Source organism: Sinocyclocheilus anshuiensis, unplaced genomic scaffold (genome assembly GCF_001515605.1).
Source record: "Sinocyclocheilus anshuiensis isolate Anshui unplaced genomic scaffold, SAMN03320099.WGS_v1.1 scaffold630, whole genome shotgun sequence".
NCBI lineage: Eukaryota > Metazoa > Chordata > Actinopteri > Cypriniformes > Cyprinidae > Sinocyclocheilus > Sinocyclocheilus anshuiensis.
Genome location: NW_015542353.1, coordinates 587,723 through 613,736, shown reverse-complemented (window position 1 = coordinate 613,736; position 26,014 = coordinate 587,723). Strand labels below are relative to the sequence as shown.

The 26,014-nt window shown below is 38.3% G+C and overlaps 1 protein-coding gene across 8 annotated transcripts in view; it reads right to left on the bottom strand.

The window, feature by feature from the left end:
- Nucleotides 1-25,487, bottom strand: part of ubap2b (ubiquitin associated protein 2b) — a 31,305-nt gene extending 5,818 nt beyond the window's left edge. Inside the window, exons 1-23 of one of the 8 annotated variants that reach the window (XM_016490236.1) lie at nt 25,389-25,487; nt 24,228-24,364; nt 24,036-24,113; nt 19,674-19,784; nt 19,309-19,453; nt 19,054-19,128; nt 17,596-17,656; nt 17,387-17,463; nt 17,002-17,054; nt 16,845-16,915; nt 11,446-11,632; nt 9,773-9,977; nt 9,224-9,459; nt 5,787-5,974; nt 3,531-3,675; nt 2,664-2,703; nt 2,419-2,554; nt 2,265-2,322; nt 1,885-2,077; nt 1,683-1,774; nt 1,500-1,550; nt 717-792; nt 242-595 (exon numbers count right to left, since the gene is read on the bottom strand). In XM_016490236.1, coding sequence (XP_016345722.1) covers nt 242-595; nt 717-792; nt 1,500-1,550; nt 1,683-1,774; nt 1,885-2,077; nt 2,265-2,322; nt 2,419-2,554; nt 2,664-2,703; nt 3,531-3,675; nt 5,787-5,974; nt 9,224-9,459; nt 9,773-9,977; nt 11,446-11,632; nt 16,845-16,915; nt 17,002-17,054; nt 17,387-17,463; nt 17,596-17,656; nt 19,054-19,128; nt 19,309-19,453; nt 19,674-19,784; nt 24,036-24,113; nt 24,228-24,323 — 2,728 coding nt within the window. In that variant the 5' untranslated portion in view covers nt 24,324-24,364; nt 25,389-25,487. Of the gene's footprint in view, nt 1-241; nt 596-716; nt 793-1,499; nt 1,551-1,682; nt 1,775-1,884; nt 2,078-2,264; nt 2,323-2,418; nt 2,555-2,663; nt 2,704-3,530; nt 3,676-5,786; nt 5,975-9,223; nt 9,460-9,772; nt 9,978-11,445; nt 11,633-16,844; nt 16,916-17,001; nt 17,055-17,386; nt 17,464-17,595; nt 17,657-19,053; nt 19,129-19,308; nt 19,454-19,673; nt 19,785-24,035; nt 24,114-24,227; nt 24,365-25,300 lie in introns of all 8 variants that reach the window. The other 7 variants (XM_016490237.1, XM_016490242.1, XM_016490243.1 and 4 more) reach the window with 7 other exon arrangements.
- Nucleotides 25,488-26,014: the final 527 nt, after the last annotated feature.

The window sequence follows — 26,014 nt, the reverse complement described above, 5'->3', positions numbered from 1 at the left end:
ACCTTGCTTTTCAGACCGATGAGCTTTGTAAAAATCGACGCGTTTCAGAAAGGCGGGGCATAGAGGAAAAACAATAATGTACAGTATGTGGAAAATAATGTGTTTTTTGAACCTTAAACCGCATACACACATTTCATTACACCAAATACACAAAATAATGCAACATCATATGACCCCTTTAAACATCTTTAAATGGCAACTGATGTTTTTATGCATTTTATGCAAGTTACATTTTATGTACCTGGGCCATACATGTGCTGGCTGTATCCGGCCTGGTGTTGGTACTGGCTGGACGGGCCCATGTTGTGCTGCTTTGTGGACGCTGGAGGCATGAAGACAGTGGGGCCGTACTGGAAGGCACTGGGCATTCCTGGCACCCCAGGGTAGTAGGGCAGGCTGGTGTAGCCGTAACCTGGAGGCAGAGTGGGGTTGAGGAAGGCCTGGGTCTGACCTTGCTGGGCTTGACCTGGGTTCTGCGGCCCTTGATTATGAGGGGGGACAGCACTTTGTTGAGACTGTGAGGGGGGCACTGAGGAGAGACTGGTGGCAGGGGCTGGGGAGTTTGAGTCGCTGCGGCCAAATTTGGTAGGCTCACCTGTACAAGCAAGACAATACAGAACAGTCTTTTAGACTGAATAAGTACTGGATTGTCCTATTTGCACAAGCGTAACAATCTTTGTGCTTTAATAATAACAACAACAACGATGGCTGCTTACCTGTGTAGGGATTATTTGCTAATCCTCCATCTCTTCCAGCTAGCGCTGTACCAGGGTAAGTCATGCCATAATAATCCTACATAGAAAAGTGACCGAAAACAATTCAATTAATACATGAGAAATAAATATCAAGTGACAGGTCATCCAAACATAAACACTGACATAATTTAGTCAATTTATCATATTAACATCACAGTAAAAGCTCCTCCACATGAAATCTCTGCATGTGCTTGAGTTATAAACATGCATTAGGGAACACAACATGCAACATCTTCCCGTACTTATAATAATAAAAAAAAGCACTTTCAAAACAGCCACTGTCAACCAAAGAGAAGCTTTAATGGCTCGTTGCGGGATTCTGCCATAAAAGCTTGGTTTAATGATTGAAAATCAATAGACATAATTTTACAGCTGTACTGTAAAAAATAAATATTTTCTCAAATACTTTTTTACAGTGAAATATTGGAATAGTAAATGTTACAATATTAATATTTCTTATAATTTGATATTTTATTTAGCACTACTACTAATAAAAATTATTTTAGTCATATTGATATAAATCAAAATTTTTGCCTAAATTGTGTAGCGCAAACAAGCACAGCGAACTTGGAGCTTTAAAAAAAAAAAAGATCTTAAATCAGAAAAGCAGCAATTGTATTTTTATTCCCCAAAATGTGCAGCCCTACTGACCAGAACTTATTTTTTGGTAAATTATTTTATTAATAGGAGGAAGCGCATTGTCAAAAGAGTGTGAAAACAAGCATTTGACTAAGAAATGGTTACCATGGGCAGGCGGGACTGCATCATCTGTAGGTCCTCATATCCATAGATTGGCTTTAGGGATGAGAAGGCATAGAAAGATCAGAAATGTGTACAAGTCAGGTCAACAAAATCTAAATAATAAAGTGAGTGTATATATAAAAATTTGGCTTCCTCTATCTGAGCGCAGATCATCCATACACTAACCGGATAAGCAGGAAGGAGGCCACCAGGACCCATGATATACTGACTGGCCAGCAGCGGCGGTACTCCTTGAGCCAGGTTAGGAGGAGCTTTACCTGAAGATATAGAAAATAAAAATTGGAAACAAGAAAACACTATTTACAGATTGACAATCATGCTAAAAATACTTCCAACTCTGCATGCAGTGAATGTTTTTGCGACTGACCAGAGGTGTTGGAGGGTGTGATGTTGGTCTGCAGCGGTGCAGAACGGACAGCAGAGGGAGCGGATGCACCGTTAGCGGTGAGGCTCTGGTTTGCAGCGCTCAGGCCGTTGGAGTTGACTGTCGAGCTGGACACGCTCGACACAGAGCCAGAGTACGTGGACAGGCTCACGTTCACGTCAGCGCCCATCTGTGTCTGAAGGAAGCATTGCAATTCAATGTAACACTGATCCAGTCACACTTATCCATAATATAACCCTCTCAAATAGAGAAGCTGAAATCAGGACAAATAACGGAGAGAAGCTCAGGTAAAGAGTGAAATACTAAAGTGAGGAAGCGGAGAAGAGAAACTGGAAATGGGAGGAGCCTCACAAGACACTTACGCTCAGGGAAGAGCTGGTGGGCGCAGAAGATCCAGGAGAGTTAACGCTGCTCTCGTGACTGAGAAAAAAAAGCAATGATAAGACCGTAAGGAGACTGACTGCTTCTCGTGAATATTTAATGAGACTGAAATCCAAAAGAGGTGGTCCATCATACCTGCTAAGTGATGGAAGAGCTGTGCTCAGGACAGGCGCTGCTGTTGAAGAGGAGGAAGATGAGAGTGATAAAGATGACAAGCCGTTCTCTGTGGACAGGGCTGTGGATACGGGCTGAGGGGTGCTGGACGGAGCAGCTGCAGATACATCAGATCAAAAATGTAAAGTGTGGCCTATGCTACAAATTCACCTAGCAAAGAAAGTACGGGTAAAAATGGCAAGCCTGTTAATACAGAACTCATTTACCTTCCTGTGCGCTGGACGTCCTCATTTCACTGAATCCATTCTGTGGGGAAAAAATAAACCGATTCAGCTATTAGCTAAACTAATATTTCACTGTATTAAGACCATCATACCAATGAATTTATAGGGATGAAAATTATAATTTTATGTTAGGATCACTGAGATACTATTATAGTTTTTATTAATATTTTGAAGTTTTACTGATTTTTGTGTTTGTCATTTTTTTTAAATATATGCTTATATAGGTTTTATTAATCTTTATATTAGTTTTAGTTATTTTAGTACATCAAGTTAAACCAAATTAAAATGAGAAATGGCTTGTCAACTAGGTGAAATAAAAATATATATTTTCTCCAGTTAACATTTATTTTGAGTAATGATTTGTTTTTATTCGTTTCAGTTTTAGTTTACTCTAATCCTGCTAACTAAAATAATTAAAAAACGGATTAAAAAATACAATACAATTAAAAAAATAATACATTTATAATAAAATAAAAATAAAAGTTATTATAATCACTATTGGCAAGGAAAACCCAAAGATTAGAAATATCAAATTTCTTGATATTTCCAGGTATTTCCAATAAACATAGGAACCCTGAACAAAATCAGTTCAGTTCTGGATTCTGGATAGTTTGGACCAAGCTAACCTAATTAAGGTGCAGGTGAAAAAGGGTCAACGTTAAGAGCTTCGGTATGCATGAAGCACCACTCACACAGAAATCACTTTCAAAGCAAGCAGCTTACTGTTGGGCAAAGTAGCCAACTTGAACATGAGCTAAATCTGCAACCAAGTAACTGATTGTGAGGACTCCACTTGAAATGGCTGCATTTTGCCTGTGAAATGATAAATGTGATGAATTTCAGTCATACATTGAGAGGGGTGGTGGCAGATGACTCCACTCTGCTAGCTGAGGATGGAGCCAAGACAGGAGGGGCAGTAGTGCTCGGTAAAACAAGAGAGGCTGATGGGTAACTGGACTCCATTACTGCTTGAGGCAAGCCACCTAGAGACTCACTAAAACAAGAAAAATAAGATTAGAAATGCATTAAAGTCATTTGTTTGTGGAATATTCTGGGATTTATCAATAGTATTTGTGCCAATGTTGATTTCAAACAAACATAATAATGTATTTACACAACGTTAAGGAATATATTCCTCCCAAAAATTCTGTCATCATTTACGCTCCCTCATTCATATTCAAAACCAGTCATAAGGGTCAATTTTTTTACTTTTATACATGATATTCATTATATATCATTTTGCTGAATAAATAAGCTTTCCATTGATGTATGGTTTGTTAGGATAGGACAATATTTGGCCGAGATACAACTATTTGAAAATCTGGAAAAATATTTTTAAAAATCAAAATATTGAGAAAATCGCTTTTAAAGGTCCCATGGCATGAAAATTTCACTCTATGAGGTTTTTTAACATTAATATGAGTTCCCCTAGCCTGCCTATGGTCCCCCAGTGGCTAGAAATGGCGATAGGTGTAAACCGAGCCCTGGGTATCCTGCTTTGCCTTTGAGAAAATGAAAGCTCAGATGGCCCAATCTGGAATCTTCCCTTTATGTCGTCATACGGGGAAAGGTTACCTCCCCTTTCTCTGCTTTGCCCGCCCAGAGAATTTGGCCCGTCCATGAGAAAATGAGCTACTACCGTGCGAGGCGAGCGCAATATTTTTTTTTCCTCGAGAGACATCATGGCTTGCAAACGAGCGAAGCATGGCAGTTGCCCCGCCTCTCTCCTCCTCATTAGCATTTAAAGCTACAGACACAGAAATGGCACGTCCTAAGGAAAGCTCATTGTGGGACTGGCTCGTAGTGGCTGAAATTCTGCACCAAGGCTGAATTTCGGGAAAGAGACTTCAGATACAGTACTAGGGACCACTTAGGCCTATATAAAAGCATCCAAAAAGCAGCATGTCATGGGACCTTTAAAGTTGTCCAAATGAAGTTCTTAGCAATGCATATTACTAATCAAAAATTAAGTTTTGATATTTACGGTAGTAAATCTATAAAAAGTCTTCATGGAACGTGATCTTTACTTAATATCCTTATGATTTTTGGCATAAAAGAAAAATCGATAATTCATGTTAAACATTTATTCTGTCTTTTTTTACAAAGCGTTCTGCTGCAGCTGAATAACAGCAAAATCAGTAGCCTACAGAACACTTAGGCCTACAAGAGGAACTTTGGCCTATGTTTTTCACAAAATATACCACAGCAAAACAACTAGACTAATATAAACATTAAAGACAAGTAAACAGTAATAAAACAGGAACAAACAAATCAATTAGCAATAGCATAAATACAACATTTCTGGTACAGAAATTGAAATAAAAAACGTAAAATCAAAAGTTTATTTAGTGAATCAGTGAATGATTTTCTTTTGTTCGTTGATTAACATTATTGACAGGCAGCACTTGTTTATTAGACTACGGTCTCTATCACTGAACGCATGCAGATCTAAAAATACACCTGCGTTTTCCTCATCTGTTTACGTTTACTTGAGACAAAAAAGTTGAGGCTGAGTTTAGGAGGATATACTGACGTAATTTTGTGCACATTGGTCGCAAGATGTGAAAGAAGTCAGTTCCATCCCGGAACTACCTTTTATGTTGTGGAAATGCACAGAACTGTTCGAGAACGAGCACAAGCCGGGAAACTGCACCGGGATCATGGTTCTCTGTGTTCGCTCTTGAGATGTGTGCGCAGCACGAGAAAAGGCACACAAGTTCTTTCCCTTCTTGCTCTTAAATGTTTTAAAAATCACATTAAAATGTGAACGCAGGAATCGTTAAGCAGAATTGAAATGCATGCGTCTTATCAAATCCCCGGTTCTAGGAAACTTGGAAACGGTTCTCGAAACCCAAACCTAATCAAGCATGCAAGTTTAAGCCTTGTTCACCATATTTGATGTGCTCTGGGTGTGCACGTTGATCAATGTTTATATGTGAAATAAGGCCTAAATTAAATCTGCTCATCATATAAAGCAGTCATGTCTCTTCAGAAAACATTTGGACCGACATGAGTGAGCAAATAATTTTTATTTTTGGGTGAAATATCCCTTTTAAGATCTTGTAAACATGTATAAATGAAAGACACCCAGGTGGACAGACAGACCTGATGGCAGGGGATTTGAAGTACAGGCTGCTCTGGGTTTGAGGAGCAGCCACAGGTTCCTGACAGCTACTTTCTAATTGGTTGAGATTCTCCACAGTGGATTCAGATCCAAAATCCAGTGCACCAAACTGCACATTCAGCCCGGACACGTCAGCAGAGCCTGGCATCTCTACTGCTGAAGAGGGGATCTGGCAAACAAAACATATTTACTTGTTCATTAAGATCAAAAAGTCATTAAACTAATACAAATTAGGAAAACAGGTCGCTATGAAACTCGTTTTATTTTTCCCCATTATACTGTTTTCAGTTTTACTTTTTCTGGATTCTGTTTTTTAATGGTTTAATTATCTTTTAATAAATCAAAAAGTATGTCTAAATTATTATAAAACTTTAATTTCTTACAATTTTAACAAAAATAATGCCTTATGTACTTTTCCAGAGCTGTTTTGACGGTTTAAATTTTTTGGCAAACAAAGTGTCTATCACAACACAAGATGCGATTCGATTCTTAATTCAATTCTCTATTTTTTGATTACATTCAGTGAACATAGTTTCAATACAAATGCTATTTATATTTCTAAAAAATTAACAGTAAACATCAGTTTACAAATGGTGAATTAATAAAATTATGAGTCACAGGCATGCATTTCAAACATTTTTTTTTAAATAATAAATTTGATTACCTTTGCTGTCATCTAATGCTAACTTAAAGTTTAGCAAAATCATTTAACACTATTTAAAATGTAATCTAAAGCATTAATTTTTCATACTGAACATTATAATTTGGGCTGGGTATCGATTCAGAAGTCCCAATTTGATTCGATTCAATTCGATTCGATTCTTGGTTCGATTCTCACATTTTTTATTACATTCAGTGAATATAGTTTTAATACAAATGCTACTGATTTTTAAACAATAATAGGGCCCTATAAAATGTTTTTCTTAATTTTTCTAGTAATCAAATGAAGGCATAAAACATTAATTTAATTGATCCCAATCAAAAGAAAAATGAAACCCTTTTATTTTTTAGCAAACAAAGTGCTGCACAACAGAGGTTTACTGTTAAAATTAAAAAGAAAACAGAACAAATGTGATAATTCCTTTAAAAAAAGTTTGGTTACACTTTATTTTTAAGGTGTCCTTGTTACAGTGTAATTATACATTTAAATACTGAGTATTATTATTTAACTTCATGTAGGCCTACTTACTTTAGGATTAGGGCTTGGCTTAGGGTTACTAGCATGTAATTATGCATAATTGATTGTTATTATAATAGTAAGTACACGTAACATATGTAACAAGGACACCTTAAAATAAAGTGTAACCAAAAGTTTTATTAATATTTATTAGAAGTAGGATGGAGTCTTAAGACTGCTAAATAGTAATATATTTGTGTCAGTTTCTTCACGTTAAACCAAACTTTTATTTTGACGGGTTGCCATAAAGAACTTGCAGCTGCTGTATATGTGATATGATGGTAGTTTTCTCAAATTAAACAGTAAAATGCTAATGAAGTGACTAAGAGCTCTGATATTCGTGTGTTCATATCGTCATATAGTAAGACTGCAGAGGCTGAAAATACCGCGAGCGTCGTCCGCGCTTTAGTATGTGCGTAGTAAACAAAACTGTGCGTCTGCGCCACCTGCCATTCATTCATTGCAGAAATCATGGCGCTTTATAAATGATGTCAAATGCTTCCGCAGATTTGTAGTATTACTACAGCATTTCACCTGAGCATTGCAAATCACGCAAATTACGTTGTAACATCGCGCAAGGTAAATAAGAGGGCGACATCTAGTGGAGAAGAAAAATGAAAAAATTCATGGTAATCAGACCTTGTGTTAAATGTTTGCTGAAATAAAAAAACGGAAACGATTGATCCACGGCTTTTGAGAATCAATATCGAATCAAAGCCATTTAAAAAAACAAACAAAAAAACGATTAATTGAAAAATCGATTGTTTTGCCCAGTCCTAGTGAAGACCTTCGGCAGCCTTTTACGGCTGCTAAATCACACTGCTAACGCTTGCATACATTTACAACAGAACTTAGAGACAAACAATAGAAGGGGCTATAGGGTATTTTGTAGGGGTGGGGTAAAAAAATCGATACAGCATAGTATCGCGATATTTTCTGCGGCAATACTGTATCGGTACAAGGACTATCGACCTTTTATTATACTATTTGGTAGAATAACAAAATCAATTTCTTTACAGTCCACTAGATGGTGGTGGTGAGTTTTTTATAAAATCCTTTAATGCACGGCAAGCCGTTGATTATCCCGCTTATTCCATGGTCATTTGCCAGTATTGACAACTTAAAGCTGTTTATGATGTTAGCAGCGCAATATTTAACCGGAAGGGTAAAAATTACGGTTATTTTTGTCAGTTACGGCTCGTTAGCTCTAGCTTTCTGCCCGCTTCAAATCAGATACAGAGATTAAATAGTGTGGTAAGACCACGTTTATTTGAATGAATTATAGCATTTATTTGAGTGAATTTATTATCGATCGAGAAAGAGATGACAGTTGTGTGTGAATTACCTGCGTCTGTACGTCTCTCTCTACAAACAATGAAGCTGTTTAGTTACTTGGATTTTACCTCGTTGCTGAGGAAGATAATGAAGCGATCTAGTATCTATGTTACATTATTAATAAAAGTCGCAGGGCAGCACCAACAATAAGTTTCTGTGTGTGCGCAGTGCGATCTGCAATCTCAGACCTCTCTCCCTCTCACTGCGTTTATGCGCGAGTGGTGTGTGTGTGTGCATCAATTAAAGCAGGGCATTAATATAGAACGGTGATATAGAACTGGCTTGGAACTACATGGAATGAATGAAAGTAAAATACTCTAAGAGCAGAGCAGTGCATAGTATACCTGTTGTAGCACATTGTTTACTTTTAAGAGTACATGTTATTTTTAATTTAAATGTAACATTTTTATTTTAATATAAGACTATGTTTTATTTCTTTTCAATTTAACAGTAATTTACTTTCAAATGCCCCAATTGCTGAAGGGTCTGCACAACTTTTTTGTACAAGTTCAAGTTGCATTGTTCAAAATACCTGTAGTAGCACAGCAGTGCATACCTGTTTACATTTAATTAAGGTGGACTAGACTTTAATACAAATAGTTGAGTTTGCCAGGTGCATACAACATTTATGACAGGTTTTCATGAAAGTGTTGGTCAGTTTGTCTACTTGACAATCCCATTTTGCACTGCAACAATAAAGCTGAAGTGAGAAACAAACTGAGAAATGTTTCTTTTTAGTAAAAACAGATGTTGCCAAAGTTTTTGCTTGGGGACATAATTTTAAGTTGGAAAAAGGTAATAAATATCACAGAATATCGCAATATATTTAAAATCGCAATAATATTGTATCGTGACAATATCGTATCGTGGGACCTCTGGTGATTCCCACCCCTAGTATTTTGTCACCTTAGAGGGAGGTGGTGCTCTCCGTCTCTGTGGTCTGATGGTTCTGGGTTGTGGCGGCTCTGTCGTGGTGATGACAGGCTCACAGAGGGGTTTCAGTGTCGGAGAAGGCCCATCATGTGGGGGAAGTGGGGCAGGGTCTCGGGCCTGAGCCGGCAGGTCTGACTGGAGTGCTGCATTCTGATGCTGGGTCAGACGACCGAGGATGGGGGACGGGTCAGGTTGGGGCTTCAGGTCCACTAAAGACAGAAAAGACATATACCAACATGTGTCAGTCTCTGTCAAACCTTGTTCAAAACGTAAAAGAGTGCATTGGGGATGTGTAAAACCACACTGATTACAAGACATGATGCAATGGCCAATGACCTCCAGTTGCATGTGCACTTCATGTACCAGAGTACAGGGGTGGCGTTTCCCAAAAGCATTGCTAGCTAACTATGGTCGTTAGTGCCACTGAATTCTATTGGCAACGATGGAACGATGCAACCATAGTTGCTTTGGGGAAACGCACCCCAGACTGGGCAACCCCAGTGTGCATTGCATAGTACTTACAGTGAGTTGTTGTAACAGGGGTCTCCTTGGGTTCATTCAGGGTCACAGGGGTAGTTTCGAGAGGCACCGGAGCAGTAGATTCAACAGATGCAGTGCCATTGCTCAGTGCCCATGAAACCTGATTGGACAAAGGGGCAATTCGAGGTGTGCTGATTGGCTCCATTTTCTGTACATCATTCTGGGGAAGCCTGGATCCCAGCATGGACTAGAACAAAAGCAGAAGGGTTGTCACGATACCAAAATATTAGTACTCAACAGCAGTGTCAGTAAATTTTATGACTCTCAATACCAATTTTGATATAACAGCAAAATTGAATATGCCATTCAAAACACTATTTTATCAAGTTTGAGACTTAAGTGCCATTTTTGTACCCAAGTACAGGTACTTTTGACATTTCATATAACAAAAACTATACAATAAGTAGAATGCTATGTAGTAAGTGATGCTCGCTATATGATTTATTTGCAGTTTTTGTAGTTTACTGGCTAAAATTGGATATTTAATTTTATCCTCTAATTTGAAGTATTGGTTTACAACATCACAAAGCTAATTTAAAGGGACAGTGACCGATTGTGTCAATTCTGCTAAAAGTTTGGTGTTGGTATGATTTTTTTTTAAGACAAGTCTCTTATGCTCACCAAGGCTTTAGAGAAAAATCATAATATACAATAACGGTTTTCAATTTGAATATTTTAAAATTGTTGCTGAATTTTCAGTATCATTACTAGGGCTGGGCAAAAAATCGATTTTCCGATTAATAGTTTTTTTAAATGACGTCGATTCGATATTGGTTCTCAAAAGCCACGAATCGATCTTTTCTAGTATTTATTTCAGCACACATTTAAAACAAGATCTGATTAACGTGCATCTTATCATTAGTCTTCTCCACTAGATGTCCCCCTTATTTACCTTGCGCGATGTTACAACAGAAATCCTGTCATTCATTCAGCACTTATCATGGCCATACGCGCAATTCGCAATGCTCAGGTGAAATGCTATAGTAATACTATAAATTTGATATCACTCATAAGGCGCCATGATTTCCGCAATGAATGAATGGCAGATGGTGCGGCAGAAGATTTAGCAGTCTTAAGACTCAATGCTACTACCATCAATAGCATTTGTATTAAAATTATATTCACTGAATGTAATCAAAAAAATCGAGAATCGAATCGAAAGCTTCGGGACATCTGAATCGATACCTAGCCCTAATCATTACTCCAGTCTTCAGTGTCACATGATCCTTCAGAGATCATTCTAATATACGGATTTGCTGCTCAAGAAACATTTTATTAATTTTATTAACTTTCATTGTTCTTTAATATAGAAAATTCTAATGGACAGCATGTATTAGAAATCTATTTATAAATTGTCACGTATCACGGTCACCTTTATCAGTTCAAATCATTTCACTTTTTAGCAATTTAATGCAACCTTGTTGAATAAAAGGTACTCATAAAAAAAAACAAAAAACCTGCCTGGCTCCAAAACGTTTGAAGGGTAGTGTACAATTAAGTAAATAATTGTTAAAACTGGTTTAATAAATACATTTTATTTTTAAATCCAATGAATAGCCACAGTCCTGGATGGGAATGTGAATTTGGCCCTGTAAATCTGGGTGCAGAGTCAAGCGCTGTGGTGCTCAGTGCCAGTATGTGTGTGTTTTTCTCACCGATGCAGCATGTGCATAAGTGCCAGCAGCAGCAGATGCGTAGCTGTGTGTGTGTGTTCGGGTGGTGTGCTGCTGAGAGTTGTTGAACACCAGACTCTGGGTGAGAGTATCAGGGCATGACGGCTCCAATCCAGCCAGCTCAGAGTCGCCCTCAGCCACCTTAGACAACAGAGAGCCGAGATCCATCCTGAGGAGTAGAGAAACACTTTCAGACAACTACAAAAGAGGTCTTTGCTCTAGGATGCAAAACGTCAAATACATTTTTGACGGAGTTCTGCCCTATTGCTTCCACAACACAGGAAGCAGGTGTTAGTCACCAAAAGACATACATATATATATATCAATATTCAGCACATGCCCTAGGAGCTCTCATTGTAAAAGAACAAAACATTAACATAAAATAACCTGTTTTAACAGTTAATTATTAACAGCTCCTTTTTACATGACTCGTGCCTTTTTTTATTTTTTTTGAATAGAGCTTCCATTGTCCTTCACTAAGTGCCTTAAGTAATTGCAGTGGTGATGCCCCCTTTTTTGTAAGGCAGTCTGCAAGTTGTTCTTTTGTATTATACCACAGCACTCATTCAACCCTTTGTGTTTGAATAAGTTCTTTGATGCTGCTTATTTCCAGGCGCATCTTTTTTCAGCAACTGATTGTGGACTTCAGTGCATCAACAGATGCCCACCTTGAGTTCCCCCATCAGAAAGATTTCCAAATGAGGCATCACTGTATACAACCATCTTGAGCGCACTGTCTTTGCCCAGGTATTGGAAGTACAGAACTACCTTTTTGGACTTCAGTTTACACACTATTCTGTTTGCTTCATGAATAGTCTGCACAGTTGCATTTTTTATGTTTGATGCTAAGCTGCTGGCATCAAACATTACATCAGGACTGCTCTGCCTTGCAGCCCAGAGAATTTGGCCTACCTTGGACCTTAGTCGATCTTTTTCCTCTTCACAAAGAGGAGAGTCTTGTTCCACAGCTCGAGAAGGATCCAAATGTATGGGCTGCATATGCTTAATGTAGTTTTCCTGATGTACCTGCATTTTATTGTCCACAGTCTCAAAGTTTATTCCCACGTAACAGAAGCTGTCACACTCCTCACGCCCAACTTGAAACATGGATCTGAGATGAGGTATTACTGTTGTGGAGAAACTTTGTGTGCCTCCCCATATGAAGTCATCCACATGGCAAGCAAGTACCCCAGTCACAGTGCAGTCCTGATCTAGCCAACAGAACACAGCAGGATCTACTTGGGACATTGTTCCTCCTGACCTCATGACAATCTCCTTCACTCTATTATACCAGTAGAGTGAAGCATCGGCCAAACCATACACACACTTTTTAAGCTTCCATAGTTTTCCTTCATTGTTGGCCTCAGGAGGAGGTTCGATATAAAGGTCACGGGTCAGCTCCATTCCCTGTAGAAATGCAGATTTTATATCCATGGAGTTAAGTGTCCACTGTCTTTGACAAATCACTGCCACAAGTAGCCGAAGAGACTCTGAAGCACATGTTGGCGAGTCCTTTTTGAGTTCTGACACCTCTAGTTCTTTGAAACCTCTAGCAACAAGACAAGCTTTGGGTACAAACCCCTTCAATGTCTCTTTGTTTTTATTTCTATGTTGAAGTTTTCCGCCATATCTTTCACCTCATCATTATTAAATTCTCCCCCATTGTCGCTGAACAGTTTCTGGGGTGGGCCATGTACGCTTATCCAGTCATGGAGGAAATGTTTCACTATTTCAGAAGATCTCTTTATGGTCAGAATGCTGCCTGCACTAAAGCGAGTAAACTGATCAATGATATGGAGATACCACACGCCTGGCTCAAGTTCATGCAAATCTACAGCCACAGTTTCATTGTACTGCGATGCCAGTGGCAGGCCAACAGCAGGCTTTGGTTTAGCTTTACTATGTTTTTGGCATACCTCACACTCACTCACAATTTTTTGCAAGATGATGCTGCATTCCGTATCTTTATTTCCTGAGCTGTTAAGCAGTCGATTCAATTTATCGGCAGAAGCATGTCCGAATTGTTTGTGAAGCTTCATCAGAATGTTAAGTTTTTCTGCCGAGCTCATTTTATCCGAGATTATTAGGATTTCATTCTCATCCCTTTCCTCTTTAGCAGTTGCCAAGATCTGCTCACTACATTGCATGTCTTTAGGGTTACTTTCATTGTCCATTATGTTTACACAGTAATGACCAGAGCTTGTAAACTCAAGTTCTACAGGTTGATTAAACATTTCTGCTCTGTCATTTTTCATGTCTAATACTGTTCCTGCTCTTTTCAAGGAGAATTTGCTTAGGAGCAATGGAATGTTAGCTGGGACAACCTCAGTCTCAATTTTGCACTTGATCTGTCCAATTGTTTGCAGGAATTTTCAACTTTCTGTTGGAATGGAACACTTTTCCATCTCCAAACCTAAATGGTCTATGGCTTTGGGTTTCTGAATTCCTCAAATCGGTTGTCTCCTTTTGACTTAGCTCAGTGATGTAGTGATTTAGCCATTCTTGTCCACACACAGTTCGAGTGCATGCAGTGTCTATTATTGCAGATCCAAAATATTCAGTCATAAGGATTTCTGCTTCAGAGTGAAATTCTTCTGTAAACAGAGTAATGTTGCACTCCTCTACATTAGTTTCTTTACAGTCTTCAGTCAGTTTGATTTGCTCACCTTTGTGTGGGCAGTCCTTGGCCCAGTGGAATGTACTTTGACACACTGCACATTTTGATCTGCGGCCATATCTGTCCAGAGGGTTTGTGCCAGGTAATGGTGTCCTTTGTTGGTCATTCTGGGGCCACCACTTGCCTCTCCGTCGCCTCTGTTCAGTTATATATGCCGTTTCCTGGTTAATTCCTACTGTTGAAGCAGATACGTTTCCTGTGAAAATTCTCTTTAGTGCCGACTTCATTGATGCAAAAGTCAGATCTGCACATGCTGTTAAAGCTAACTGTCGATCTTTCACATCCAAGCATGCAGTGTCCAGCAGCTTAAAAGCCAATACTGCATCAGGAAGTTCCATTTTATACTTGCGCATCCTAGAGTAGTGTTGTTCAAAATCGATTATATAGTCTGTCATGGAAACATTACTGTCTCTCACTATACGATCAAAGCTCGTATAAGCTTCATATGTCCGGTCCTTTTCTTCCTTGAGGAAAAAATCATCAAGTTTCGCTAGTAAAGTTGTCATACCAGTGTCCGTGTTTAAATCGTCTACCGGTATTTCCATCGCCGTTTCTCTCGCTCTTCCCGACAGCGCCAAAGCAACAGCGAGAGCTTGTTTACTTTTTTCAAGTTCCGTAACTCTAGTCCAAATTCCGACTTCATTCTTCCAACTTTCGTATGGCTTCCCCTCGTCAAAGGTTGGTGGGAATCTGTAATTGCTAGCCATCCTCTGCTACCAATGTTAGTCACCAAAAGACAACCGTTTTAAACAATGGAAAACTCCCTTTATTCGACTACAACCATAGCAGTTCACAACAACATAACCAAACCGGAAGCAGCGATCTCACCCCCATAAGAGTCCTTACTTCCCCTCAGTGTACTATATGCAAACTTACATTCAGAACCCTAGGCAGATAGCACAGAAATACTAAATGTATACAAAAATCAGAATGTATAACCATGACTGAAACTTAACAGCAGGAAGTGAGGATGTTCCAAGAGTGCACCTACATATGCCTGCTAATCTGTCTCTGCATGCTCAGTTGTAAGACTGTTTACTTTTTTGACTTCATTTGCTAAACATAAGTCATAAATTAACGAGACAGGGAGGGGAATCATACCTGAATGCATGCCAAATATTTTGGAGCACTCAGGTAGACAGATATGTCTACACTTGCTCTTCTTAACTGCTTGTTGAAGATGTAATACAGAGCAGTTTAATCACTAGCTTGCACTACTGACAATATTGGATAAAAACTGAAATGAACTGAATGATACTTTTGTCAACTGTAGAGTAGCTTTATAGCTGAATCATATTCATTCATAATTAATGAATGAAGCAAAAAAAGAACTGACTTGATCTAAATAACACCATCGCCCTCTCTAGAACTGTGTATAGCTGAATCAAATGTGTTTCATAGTTGACTAACTTTATACAGTGTTGGTTTGGTTCAGTTACTGTGTAAAGTTGAATAACACTTTTAAGAGGCACTTACTAGCAGAATTTAAGTTCTCTTAGGGCTGGACGATATGGCCAAAATTTATATCACGATATATTCGGGCTTATTTAAAATGCAAACTCATTCTCTGCCAGCAGGAGGCGCTTTTAGAGTGATAGAACTAGCGGTTTCTCCAGTAATGGCTGTAATCAAAGCAGCTCCGCTCATGAATGCTACTTTATCAGATCAAATGAAAATGCCATCGAAACTTTTCTGAAGACAGTCGGTTCAGAGATACATTCATATAAAACACCCGCGCCGTGTTATGATTTTGAAACGTGCAGTGCTCATGTTTATTCAACGAAGTCAAACGGCACAAATAAATAAATGTATGGGAAACTGGTAATGTATATCGAAATATCGGAAATGTGTTTAAAAATCATATCACCGTTATTGAAAAAAATAATATCGCGATACATATTGATATTGAATTATTGTCCAGCCCTAAGTTCTCTCATACGTGGTTAAGTTTGCATCACTGATTACGTTACTTTCCTGTATTAGTGTGAACGAGCAAAACCAAGTTCTTTATCATGTAGAGATGTAGTGGTCAAGGCAAATCAGGAGTTGTCAACAGTTACTTACAACACTTCAAATGAAATTCATATAAAAGGTACCAATCCAAAAATACTATAAACAAGTTGTACAAGTAATAACATATGTCTGACAGTGATAAGTAATTCCATTGTAATCCTAGGTGTGCCACTTAAAAATAAAAGAAAACTATTATTAACGTACTACTACAAATATAAATAAGCGACTTTTCAAACTGTTTAACTGTAGATGCAGTAATAGCAGTTAAATATATAAATTGATGTTAAATTAAGTTAAATAAATGATAAATTTTACCCATTTAAAATGACAAAGCATTTTTCTATTAATTTGCAAAGAGTTTAAAAATGCCACTGGACATATCATTGGCTGCTCCCATGTGTGAACTACCCAATGGCATTTATTTTAACTTGATTGACAAATGGCTAAATAAAAGTATAATATAGAAAATATAGTATAATATATAAAAAGTAAAATATAAAAAATATGATATTATTCAATATTTTGTAAAATGTAACTTGTTTAATAAATTTAAATTCGTTTTAAATTAAATTTCTAATGAAATTACTTTTCATTAATAAATTCTTTCAATTTCTTTATTTTTAAGTGGCACTCCTAGTCGTCCGTATATCAGAGCTGTTCTGCAAAGTGCTGAAGCACAGGAAGCACTCACCCCTGTCCAGGCTGCGCGAGGTTCTTGGAGCCAAGTGCGTGAGAAGCAGTGAACACTTTGGTCTCAGATAGCTGATAAATGGAGAAGTGAGCATTACACACTGACATCTCTTGATCGAGTTTTCTAGTTTCATTTTAACATTCATGAAATCACTCACATCTTCATTCCAGTCTTCGGCCGCCCAATCTTCCAGACTGTCCTTCCAGGCTCCTGAAAGCACAGGTGAGGTAAAGATAAAACGCTGTTTTGCAGAGGGCTAAATTAAGAAATTCATAACCACTGGTTAGTGATTATGCTCATTTACAACTTCAGCTGTGCTTTTTGGTTTGAGGATGACCTGCACTACATAAATCGGATCAGTGCATTTCGAGCTTCCATCTATACAGATCCTGCCGCATGAAATCAATACTACAAAACACCAGCCCATCTGACATCGATACTACACTGAAAATGGCTTCAGATATGATTAAGTAAAAAGTATTAGAGAAACAAATTCTGCTCTATTAAAGAAATCAGGATCCGGATCAATAAACAGCACTCACCTGCTCCTTCAGTAGTCTCATTTCCAGCCTCCCCTGCCTCAGCAGAGCCGGTGCAGTCAGCAGGGTTAAACGTCCTACTGGTCAAAGAGAAGCCAATGGAGGGCGAGTAAGAATAATGACCAAGAACGTTTTTTTGGAATGGTCACAGAGATATTTCTCACTGAAGGAGTGTGTGATGGGTTTGGAAAGACAAAAGCGTGAACACTCACCCCATTCCCTGAGAGAACCTGCTCATTCCAGCTCCTCTGCCTCTTCCTCGGCTTCCTACACCTGAGACGACATACCAGCATAAATACCAATCAGAACAAGTGAAAATATAAAGGAGAAGTTCAGCCAAAAATTAATATGCATTTACTAATCCTTGTGCCTTTCCACTGGTTTCCTTTCCAAGATTTCATAGTCTTGACATGCCACGTTTGACCATTTAACTCCCTTTCCCTGACCTTTTTCTCCTGTACCTTTAAGGCAGCTTTATGCAAATATCCACGATTATCACGATGTCCTCTTTAAGAGACATGAGGAAAGACAGGCCCCTTCTGATGACTCTTTCCGGTCCCATTCTTGCTCCCTCACTCATCATCTTCCCCTCTCAAGTTGCAGCTGCTTTAAATGCATTCGTCACATTTATTGCCCTACAAACATTGCTCAGAGTGACACAAATAGCAACACAGGAACAGGCCCCATCCTGCCCTGTCTGAGATGGCAGAACCTGCATAAAGGTTGCAAAAAATAACCAATAAAATGCAACAGAAGAACCATTTTGGGTTCACCAAATAACCTGTCAATTAAGTCAAGTCAAGTCACCTTTATTTATATAGCGCTTTTATTTGCATACCTCTCTTTTCTTCCTACAACCTTTTTTTCTTTTTTTTAAATCAAGTTAAGTCACCTATATTTATATAGCGCTTTATACAATACTGATTGTGTCAAAGCAGATTTACAGTATTAAACAGGAAAATAGTGTTTCGATAATGCAAGAGGACAATAGTAAACAATACAATAGACAATAGAAAAGTGGTAAGGAAACAAAACTCCATCGGTGACAGAATGGAGAAAAAACCTTGGGAGAAACCAGGCTCAGTCGGGGGGCCAATTAACAGTTCACCAATTAACAGTTCTTAAACTAATTTTATACAACAATTCACTTCTTAACGTGGTTCTGCTTTGCTGTAAACAAAACTTGGTTCTCACGAGACTAGCATATTCTCACCGGAGCTTATGCTGCGCCTACGTCATCCACTGGAGCACCCCTCTCTCATGAATGTGTACGACAATTAGCGGAAGCTAGAGATTTCGGTTTATAAAGTTTTAAAGGTGGATTTTTTTTTTTTTGCACAAATGCATCGCTTTGCTTTAGAAGGCCCTTATTAACCCCCTGGAGTCATGTGGAGCACTTTTTATGATGGATGGATGCACTTTATTGGGCTTCAAAATCTTGGTCAAATAAATGCAGCCTTGGCTGAGCATAACAGACACCTTTCAAAAACACATGCACACAAAAATCTTACCAATCCCAAAGTTTTGAACGGTAGTGTTAGTTTTACACATTTCTGAAACAATCGACTTCTCATTTTTATGCAGCTAATCAACTTAAAAACCACTTCTGGGGGCAGCAGTGTTATGTTAGTAAGCAGTAATGTCTTGGAGTGCATATATAATGCACTGACCTCTCCCTCTTCCTCTGCGCCCACGGTCTCCTCTCTCTCCTGGAGCTGAATCAAACCCGTTCTCTTCCGACCTCCCTAAAAAATAAAAAAAAAATAAAAATAAAAAAATTCCAAGAGCAGTGAATGCCTATACACTTGATCTCCAATCACGACAACATTATTATGCAGTCTAATTGGACACCTTGCCTCAGGCAAAAACACAATCTATACATGCAAGTTAGGACATGTACACACTAAACGCACAGAAAGACACACCTTCCTGGTTGTGGCTGGCCCCTCGGCCACGTCTGTTTGGACCCCCGCGGCCTCTGCCTTCCCTTTCTCCTCTCTTCTCCCTGCTCTCTGGAGCTGTCCCTTCTTTTCCAACATTTTTCTTCTTGCCAACTGTCTCCCATGAGTCCTGTGCAAGCATGAGAATAATTAAACAGAATCAGAAACATGGGTATATTCACCTCAAAGACCTCTAGCAGCTTAATAACTAGTATGGCAGGCTAGCAAAGCTGGAAAAGCTCCATGACATTATTTCAACTCAGTCTAGTTTTTCTAGCATAATTAATGCAATTACAAAAGACACTGAATCAGAGACGAGTCAAACAGGATCAACTGCAGCAAGCGCACACCTTGACAGTGACCTCCTCCAGCAGGAAGTTGATAGCCCTGTTGACGTCCCCATTGCAGTCGTGAAGGGCCACCATACACTCATCCTGATTTTTGCCTGTAACCTCCATGAGCTGGGACACAAACACAACCAAATGCAATCAAACTCTTGTAGATACAACAAAACATCAATTATCTTGCTCTATATTTTATGGTAAAATTTACTTCTGTAACACTTTGATGATTTTATTAAAGAAGCCTACAATTTATTACAACAAAACGCTGCTCTAAATGTGTATCTATAAGCCAGAAATTATACTGATTCATTTGAATGAAGCATACAACACAAAAACCTTGATTCACTGAATTAGACATCTGGAAGTAACTGCAGTTCAGTGAATCAGAAACCACTCTGATTTATTGAGAACGAGTCATTAGACTAATTCAAAACAAAAAGGTAAGCGTTCAAGAGTTCAAGTTCTAGGATCTTTTTATCTACCAGACAGAAATTATATTGATTCGTGGGAAACTAAAATAAACAAGAAGTAACAAATATTGATTCATTTTGAGATGGAAATGTGAAAGGTAACTGCTGTGAATGAAGAACCACTCTGATGGATTTATTAAGAGTCATTAGACGGATTCAAAACAAAGCAAAGTGTCCAGACAGATTCTTAAACCTTTTTTTTTTTTTTGCCGATTCATTAAAGGAAATTGGCTCAAAAGTTTCTTAAAATTGGACTACACTAATTCCAGCTGTTGTTGTGCACAATCAGCAGTTCTAAATTCTGTTTTAATGGTTTATGTAAAAATAAAAATGGATGTCTAATCAATTAACACTAGAACCGCCAGAAGTCGCTGTATACCTAAAAGCGCCAGCGGGTAAATTTTACCCACGCATATGACAACTGTATTTATATGGCTAAAGAACATATTTCACTGTATTATGCCACTGTCTTCACAAAGAAGTGTCTAGAGTCATGAAATGATTATGTCTAGTCATCAACTATATTTTTATCCTGTTGTTTTATGTTCAAGACTTTTTAATGCAGGCTACACTAATCTATAATGGTCAGTAGCCTAAGCTAAAAAAAAATTATATATATATATAATATATATAGCCTGCACTGACAACGGAAATTAGAAGGTAGTAGCCTAAATATTTGGGTGGTGTAATATTATAATACAATGTCATTAATCAATATATTAAGATAACCCATGCTATTTAAATTACTAAAATAGCCTATAGACAATAATGAGCAATAATAGTTTACACTGCATAGGATGATGCGATGACAAATTCAAGTGCACAGCTTCACCTAAATATTTATTAATTTGTTTAGTTATATAATTTATAATTTGAATAAGAGAACACCACCATTATACTTTGGGTAATCAAAAAATGGTTTTATTCATTAGGCTACATCATATAGCCTAGATCGGATTTTTTTTTTGCATTTTTTTCAGTCAGACTAGAATAGCAACACAGTAGCGAACAATAAACGATATGGCAAAACAAAAATTAAATAATTAAACCAAAGTTTGACCAATTAGAGTAACGTTAGGCTAAAACATGTAAATATGATATCTGGATCACTGTCAGATGAGCCGTCAGATGCTGAGCCGACCCAGGACGCATAACTTACCATCAGACTCTCCATCACTCATGGCATTCGAAGGATCAAACGCAACTGTTTTGAACGAGCGCACCTTTTTTAACAACCAAAAAGTGGCTGTTTCGTTGTCTGTTGAGGAAGTACAGACGTTCCTCTCGTTGATAGCAGAGGAGCAGATCCAGCGAGAGCTTGATGGGGCGAAGCGGAATGAAAACGCTTTTCAGAAGTCGCGGCAGTAGAGGCGGCGCAACTATAACGACATGTGAATAATCCCACCCACTCTAAAGCGGTACTAATCTGCATTGGAAACATTTTTATCTGGTTTTATCTAAATAATTTTTAACAACATTACATTGTAAATTACATAATTTTAGTAAAAGTCAATGACTGGGAGCCTTGAATGTTTTATTTTAAATCTGTTATGTACATTTGAAAAACAGCCACGGGTAAAATTTACCCCATGGCGGTTCTAGTGTTAAATTAATAAAACCAACAATTGAATAATTTATTCAACAAATTTATTCAATTTAACAAGTGCCCTATAGATTTTTTTTTTTTTTCAGACATTCTGTCTGTTTTAATTTAAATGGATTCTGTGTTTTATGATTTAACACAAATGTATTATTGAAAATGATGGTAATCAATAGGGGTGGGGGAAAAAATCGATACAGCATAGTATCGCGATATTTTCCGCGGCAATACTGTATCGATACACGGACGCCAAGTATCGATCTTTTATGATACTATTTGGTAGACTAATAAAATCAATTTCTTTACAGTCCACTAGATGGTGGTGGTGAGTTTTTTCTAAAATCCTTTAATGCACAGCAAGCCGTTGATTATCCTGCACAGCAAACGTAGTTCCAGGCAGCTCTGGACCGCATTACATGCCCATATCACTTCGTCAAATGATTTCTGTTATTTCAAAGGTCTTACAACAGCAAAATAACCAAAACCCACAACAACACTGGCCAGAAAAATAAATATAGTAAGCAATATGATGATAACAACATAATTTCCATGTTTTGCCACATAGTTACGTTTTATTACGTAGGTAAAGCACATACTCTATCTCTCCCGCTCTCTCACCCTCACAGACGCACATACATAACTTACAGCACAGAAACATACACGGGCTAACGTTGTTATCGCTACTCTGGCGATTTTATTTTAAAAGCTACATATTTCTCACAAGCGAGGTAACAACGGCGCTGTTCGTGAAGAAAATGAACTTACAAAGTTTCACTGTTGGTAGAGACGCTGCTGCCGAACAATTTTGAGAGCGACACAGACTCAGAGAGGTAATACACACGAGCTCTCTCCCTCTTTCTAATAACTTCATTAATATCTGCATCAGTCTATCATCAACGGCTCAAGCCTCCGTTACTAGGTCTAAAATGACATTTTGGAATTAGCAACAGAGGCGTTGGATGAGATGTGGTAGAAATTAACTCCGCTTCGCGTCATAGCCGCATCACCACCTCGGGTGTGCATTATTCTTCTAATAAGTCAACGACCCGTCGTCAATTATTCCTTACGTAAAATACTATAATAAGAGCACGCACAGCAGTGCATAGTATACCTGTTGTAGCACATTGTTTACTTTTAAGAGTACATGTTATTTTTAATTTAAATGTAACATTTTTATTTTAATGTAAGACTGTTTTATTTAATTTCAATTTAACAGTAATTTACTTTCAAATGCCCCAATTGCTGAAGGGTCTGCACAACTTTTTTGTACAAGTTGCATTGTTCAAAATACCTGTAGTAGCACAGCAGTGCATACCTGTTTACATTTAATTAAGGTGGACTAGACTTTAATACAAATAGTTGAGTTTGCCAGGTGCATACAACATTTATGACAGGTTTTCATGAAAGTGTTGGTCAGTTTGTCTTCTTGACAATCCCATTTTGCACTGCAACAATAAAACTAGGGCTGCACGATAAATCGCATGCGATAGCCGTTGTTCACTGATGAGTTGCGCAAAACCACGTTCATATTCGTGCGATTTTTTGTGCAGCTCGTCAGTGAACAACGGCTCTGTGTAGTTAATGCTGCTCGATGTGAAAGCCCGCAGGTGATGGAGATTTACCGCTGATTACAGAACCGGCTTTCTGACAAGATGCGCGTTAAGTATCGCATGCGATTTATCGTGCAGCCCTAAATAAAAAAGTGAGATTAACAAACCGAGAAATGTTTATTTTTAGTTAAAACAGATGTTGCCAAAGTTTTTGCTTGGGGACATAATTTGAAGTTGGAAAAAGGTAATAAATTGCAATATCGCAATATATTTAAAACCGCAATAATATTGTATCGTGATAATATCGTATCTTGGGGACTCTGGTGATTCCCACCCCTATATCAAGTATATGTAAAGTACAATATGGGGACATAATTTGAAGTTGGAAAAAGGTAATAAATTGCAATATCGCAATATATTTAAAATCGCAATAATATTGTATCGTGACACAAGTATCGTGATAATATCGTATTTTGGGGCCTCTGGTGATTCCCACCCCTATATCAAGTATATGTAAAGTACAATATTGTGATTTGATTATGCATACATCCCCCATTTATTCATCCAAATTTTGCCAAATTCTGTGACATTATGTGTTATACAGTAAATTCCTTTTTTGCAATTCCATCCTCAGTACTGGATATCAGATTTTGTCCTCCGGATTGGAATATAGACATGAATATGGAAATTAAAACACAATCTTCTGGCCACAATGTTGCTGACTTCTGTAGATTTTGGTGTTGCTCACCTGCTGGACTTTGCCCTCAAAATCTGCATCGTTTTTGTCGTAAATCATCTGGGCGAGTCGGATCTGTTCGGCTGTGGCCTAGAGACAGATGACAGTTACACATCCATATTCAGAACACAGTTAGGTATACGCTGGTCCTCAGGCTTGTGCATACGGCACACCTAACTGATGAAGAGTGTGTGTACGGCTCACCTGTATCTGTTTCTGTGGCTGTGAGGTGTGTGTGGTTTGTGGTAGGGCTCTGTCCCGATTGCCCCTGGCAGCATCAGTGACCACTGAAGTCATCATAAACAGTATATACAAAATAATGTATGTACAAAATAGAAAATCTGGAGGAGAAGAAGTAACAGAATCTAATTATTACACTTGCATACAAGACTATAAAAAAATATTCCCAAGACATTTGTGTACAAGGGTTTGGTGACAGGTGCAGCGGGCCTGTGGCTAGTTTAACTCAGCACTGTACTTCTCATGTAAAACTATCACCCCTCTATCTGTCCAGCACTTAAATATAGCCATGCAAACATAGTCTGGACTGGTGTCCACTTACACACCCACCTAAACCCCACTACTGGAAAAATAAAACGCGCCTGCAACAACATATAAACCGCTTATCAGTCGGAAAGCGCCAGTTCACGAAAAAATAAAAGATAGTGATAAATGATAAACGATAATAGAGTAACAAACCGCATTTTTATGCCTATCCCTTTAAGGGCTAAGTCTCAAAACCTACCGAGTCGCCTACTTAGATCGCATAGTTGGGAATTCCGAACGTACAGTTCGGCCAAAAACGCAGTCTAGGTAACGTTAGGGAGCTCAGTGCGTTTGAAGCAACGGAAAGATTTTAGCTAAGTGCTGACTAAAAATAATCGCGGTAACGGTTCGAATCCACTGCGACCGTCATGAATATCAATCGTCGTGACGAACTAACGTTAAAACCACGCAGAACCGTGAAACGGCCCTTAGCAACAGACACACAAACAAATGCGAGTGATTATATCATTGTTATATCGTTTTAGCGCAAGTAAAAATACATAATTGCGTCATATTTATGTATTTGCGGTCAGTTTTGGATATTGTTAGATTAGACGGGAGAGTAAAAACAAGCAGATGCTAACATGCTCGGCTAACTGTTTGGTCTGCACCACGCCGCGCCGCTGCTAATGCTACGAACAACCGTCAACAGACCACAGCTCATCTGCCGCTAATAATGTGTCGAAATCGAGTAAAGTAGACATTTAATCATTGGTCAGATAGAAACATACGCTCTTTTTACAAGTCGACGGTAATGGCTTTGTTTTCAGTCTCTCTGCATCACAGAAACTCTCCGCGCCCTCACCGCTGTGTTTTTACCTGCCCACTGACCGCACGCGCTTCCCTCATACAGCAGCGCGAAGCCCGCGACAACAAGCAAGCCGGTTTTCAATATAAAAGCCCAGACGACATTACTAAAATAAAAGTCCTGGCCGTTTTCGCATAGCATCTACTACTAGGTTATATGGATAAACCACGTAAAGTAGATATACAGTAGAGACTAGAGACCAAGATTTTAGACCATGTTTCTGTTTTACATTTCTCTAATTTAATAAAATATATATATATTTTTTTGTATTATAAATTACAGGATCAGTACAATAATCTCTGATTGAACACCTGACCTGTCCAGAATCTTATGTGGGCTATAATCAATTTTATCCCATAACATTTCCTTGATTTAAAACTTCGGAATTCTGACACTTTTCTGTTTATTGTTAAACGTAGGTGATTTTGAGAGCGTTGTCCGAGTCCTTAGTCATTTTTAACGAAAGCGGAGAACTTCTTTCGGACATGTGGAGCGAAAGTACGTTACTTTAATAGACGAATGACTTGATTGTGTGACAGTTTTCCAGTCAATAGGTCTAATGGGTTTTGTATTACTGTAAATGCGCATTATATTTAGATTCTAAACGATGCTGTGTTTTATTAGCTGAACCATGGCA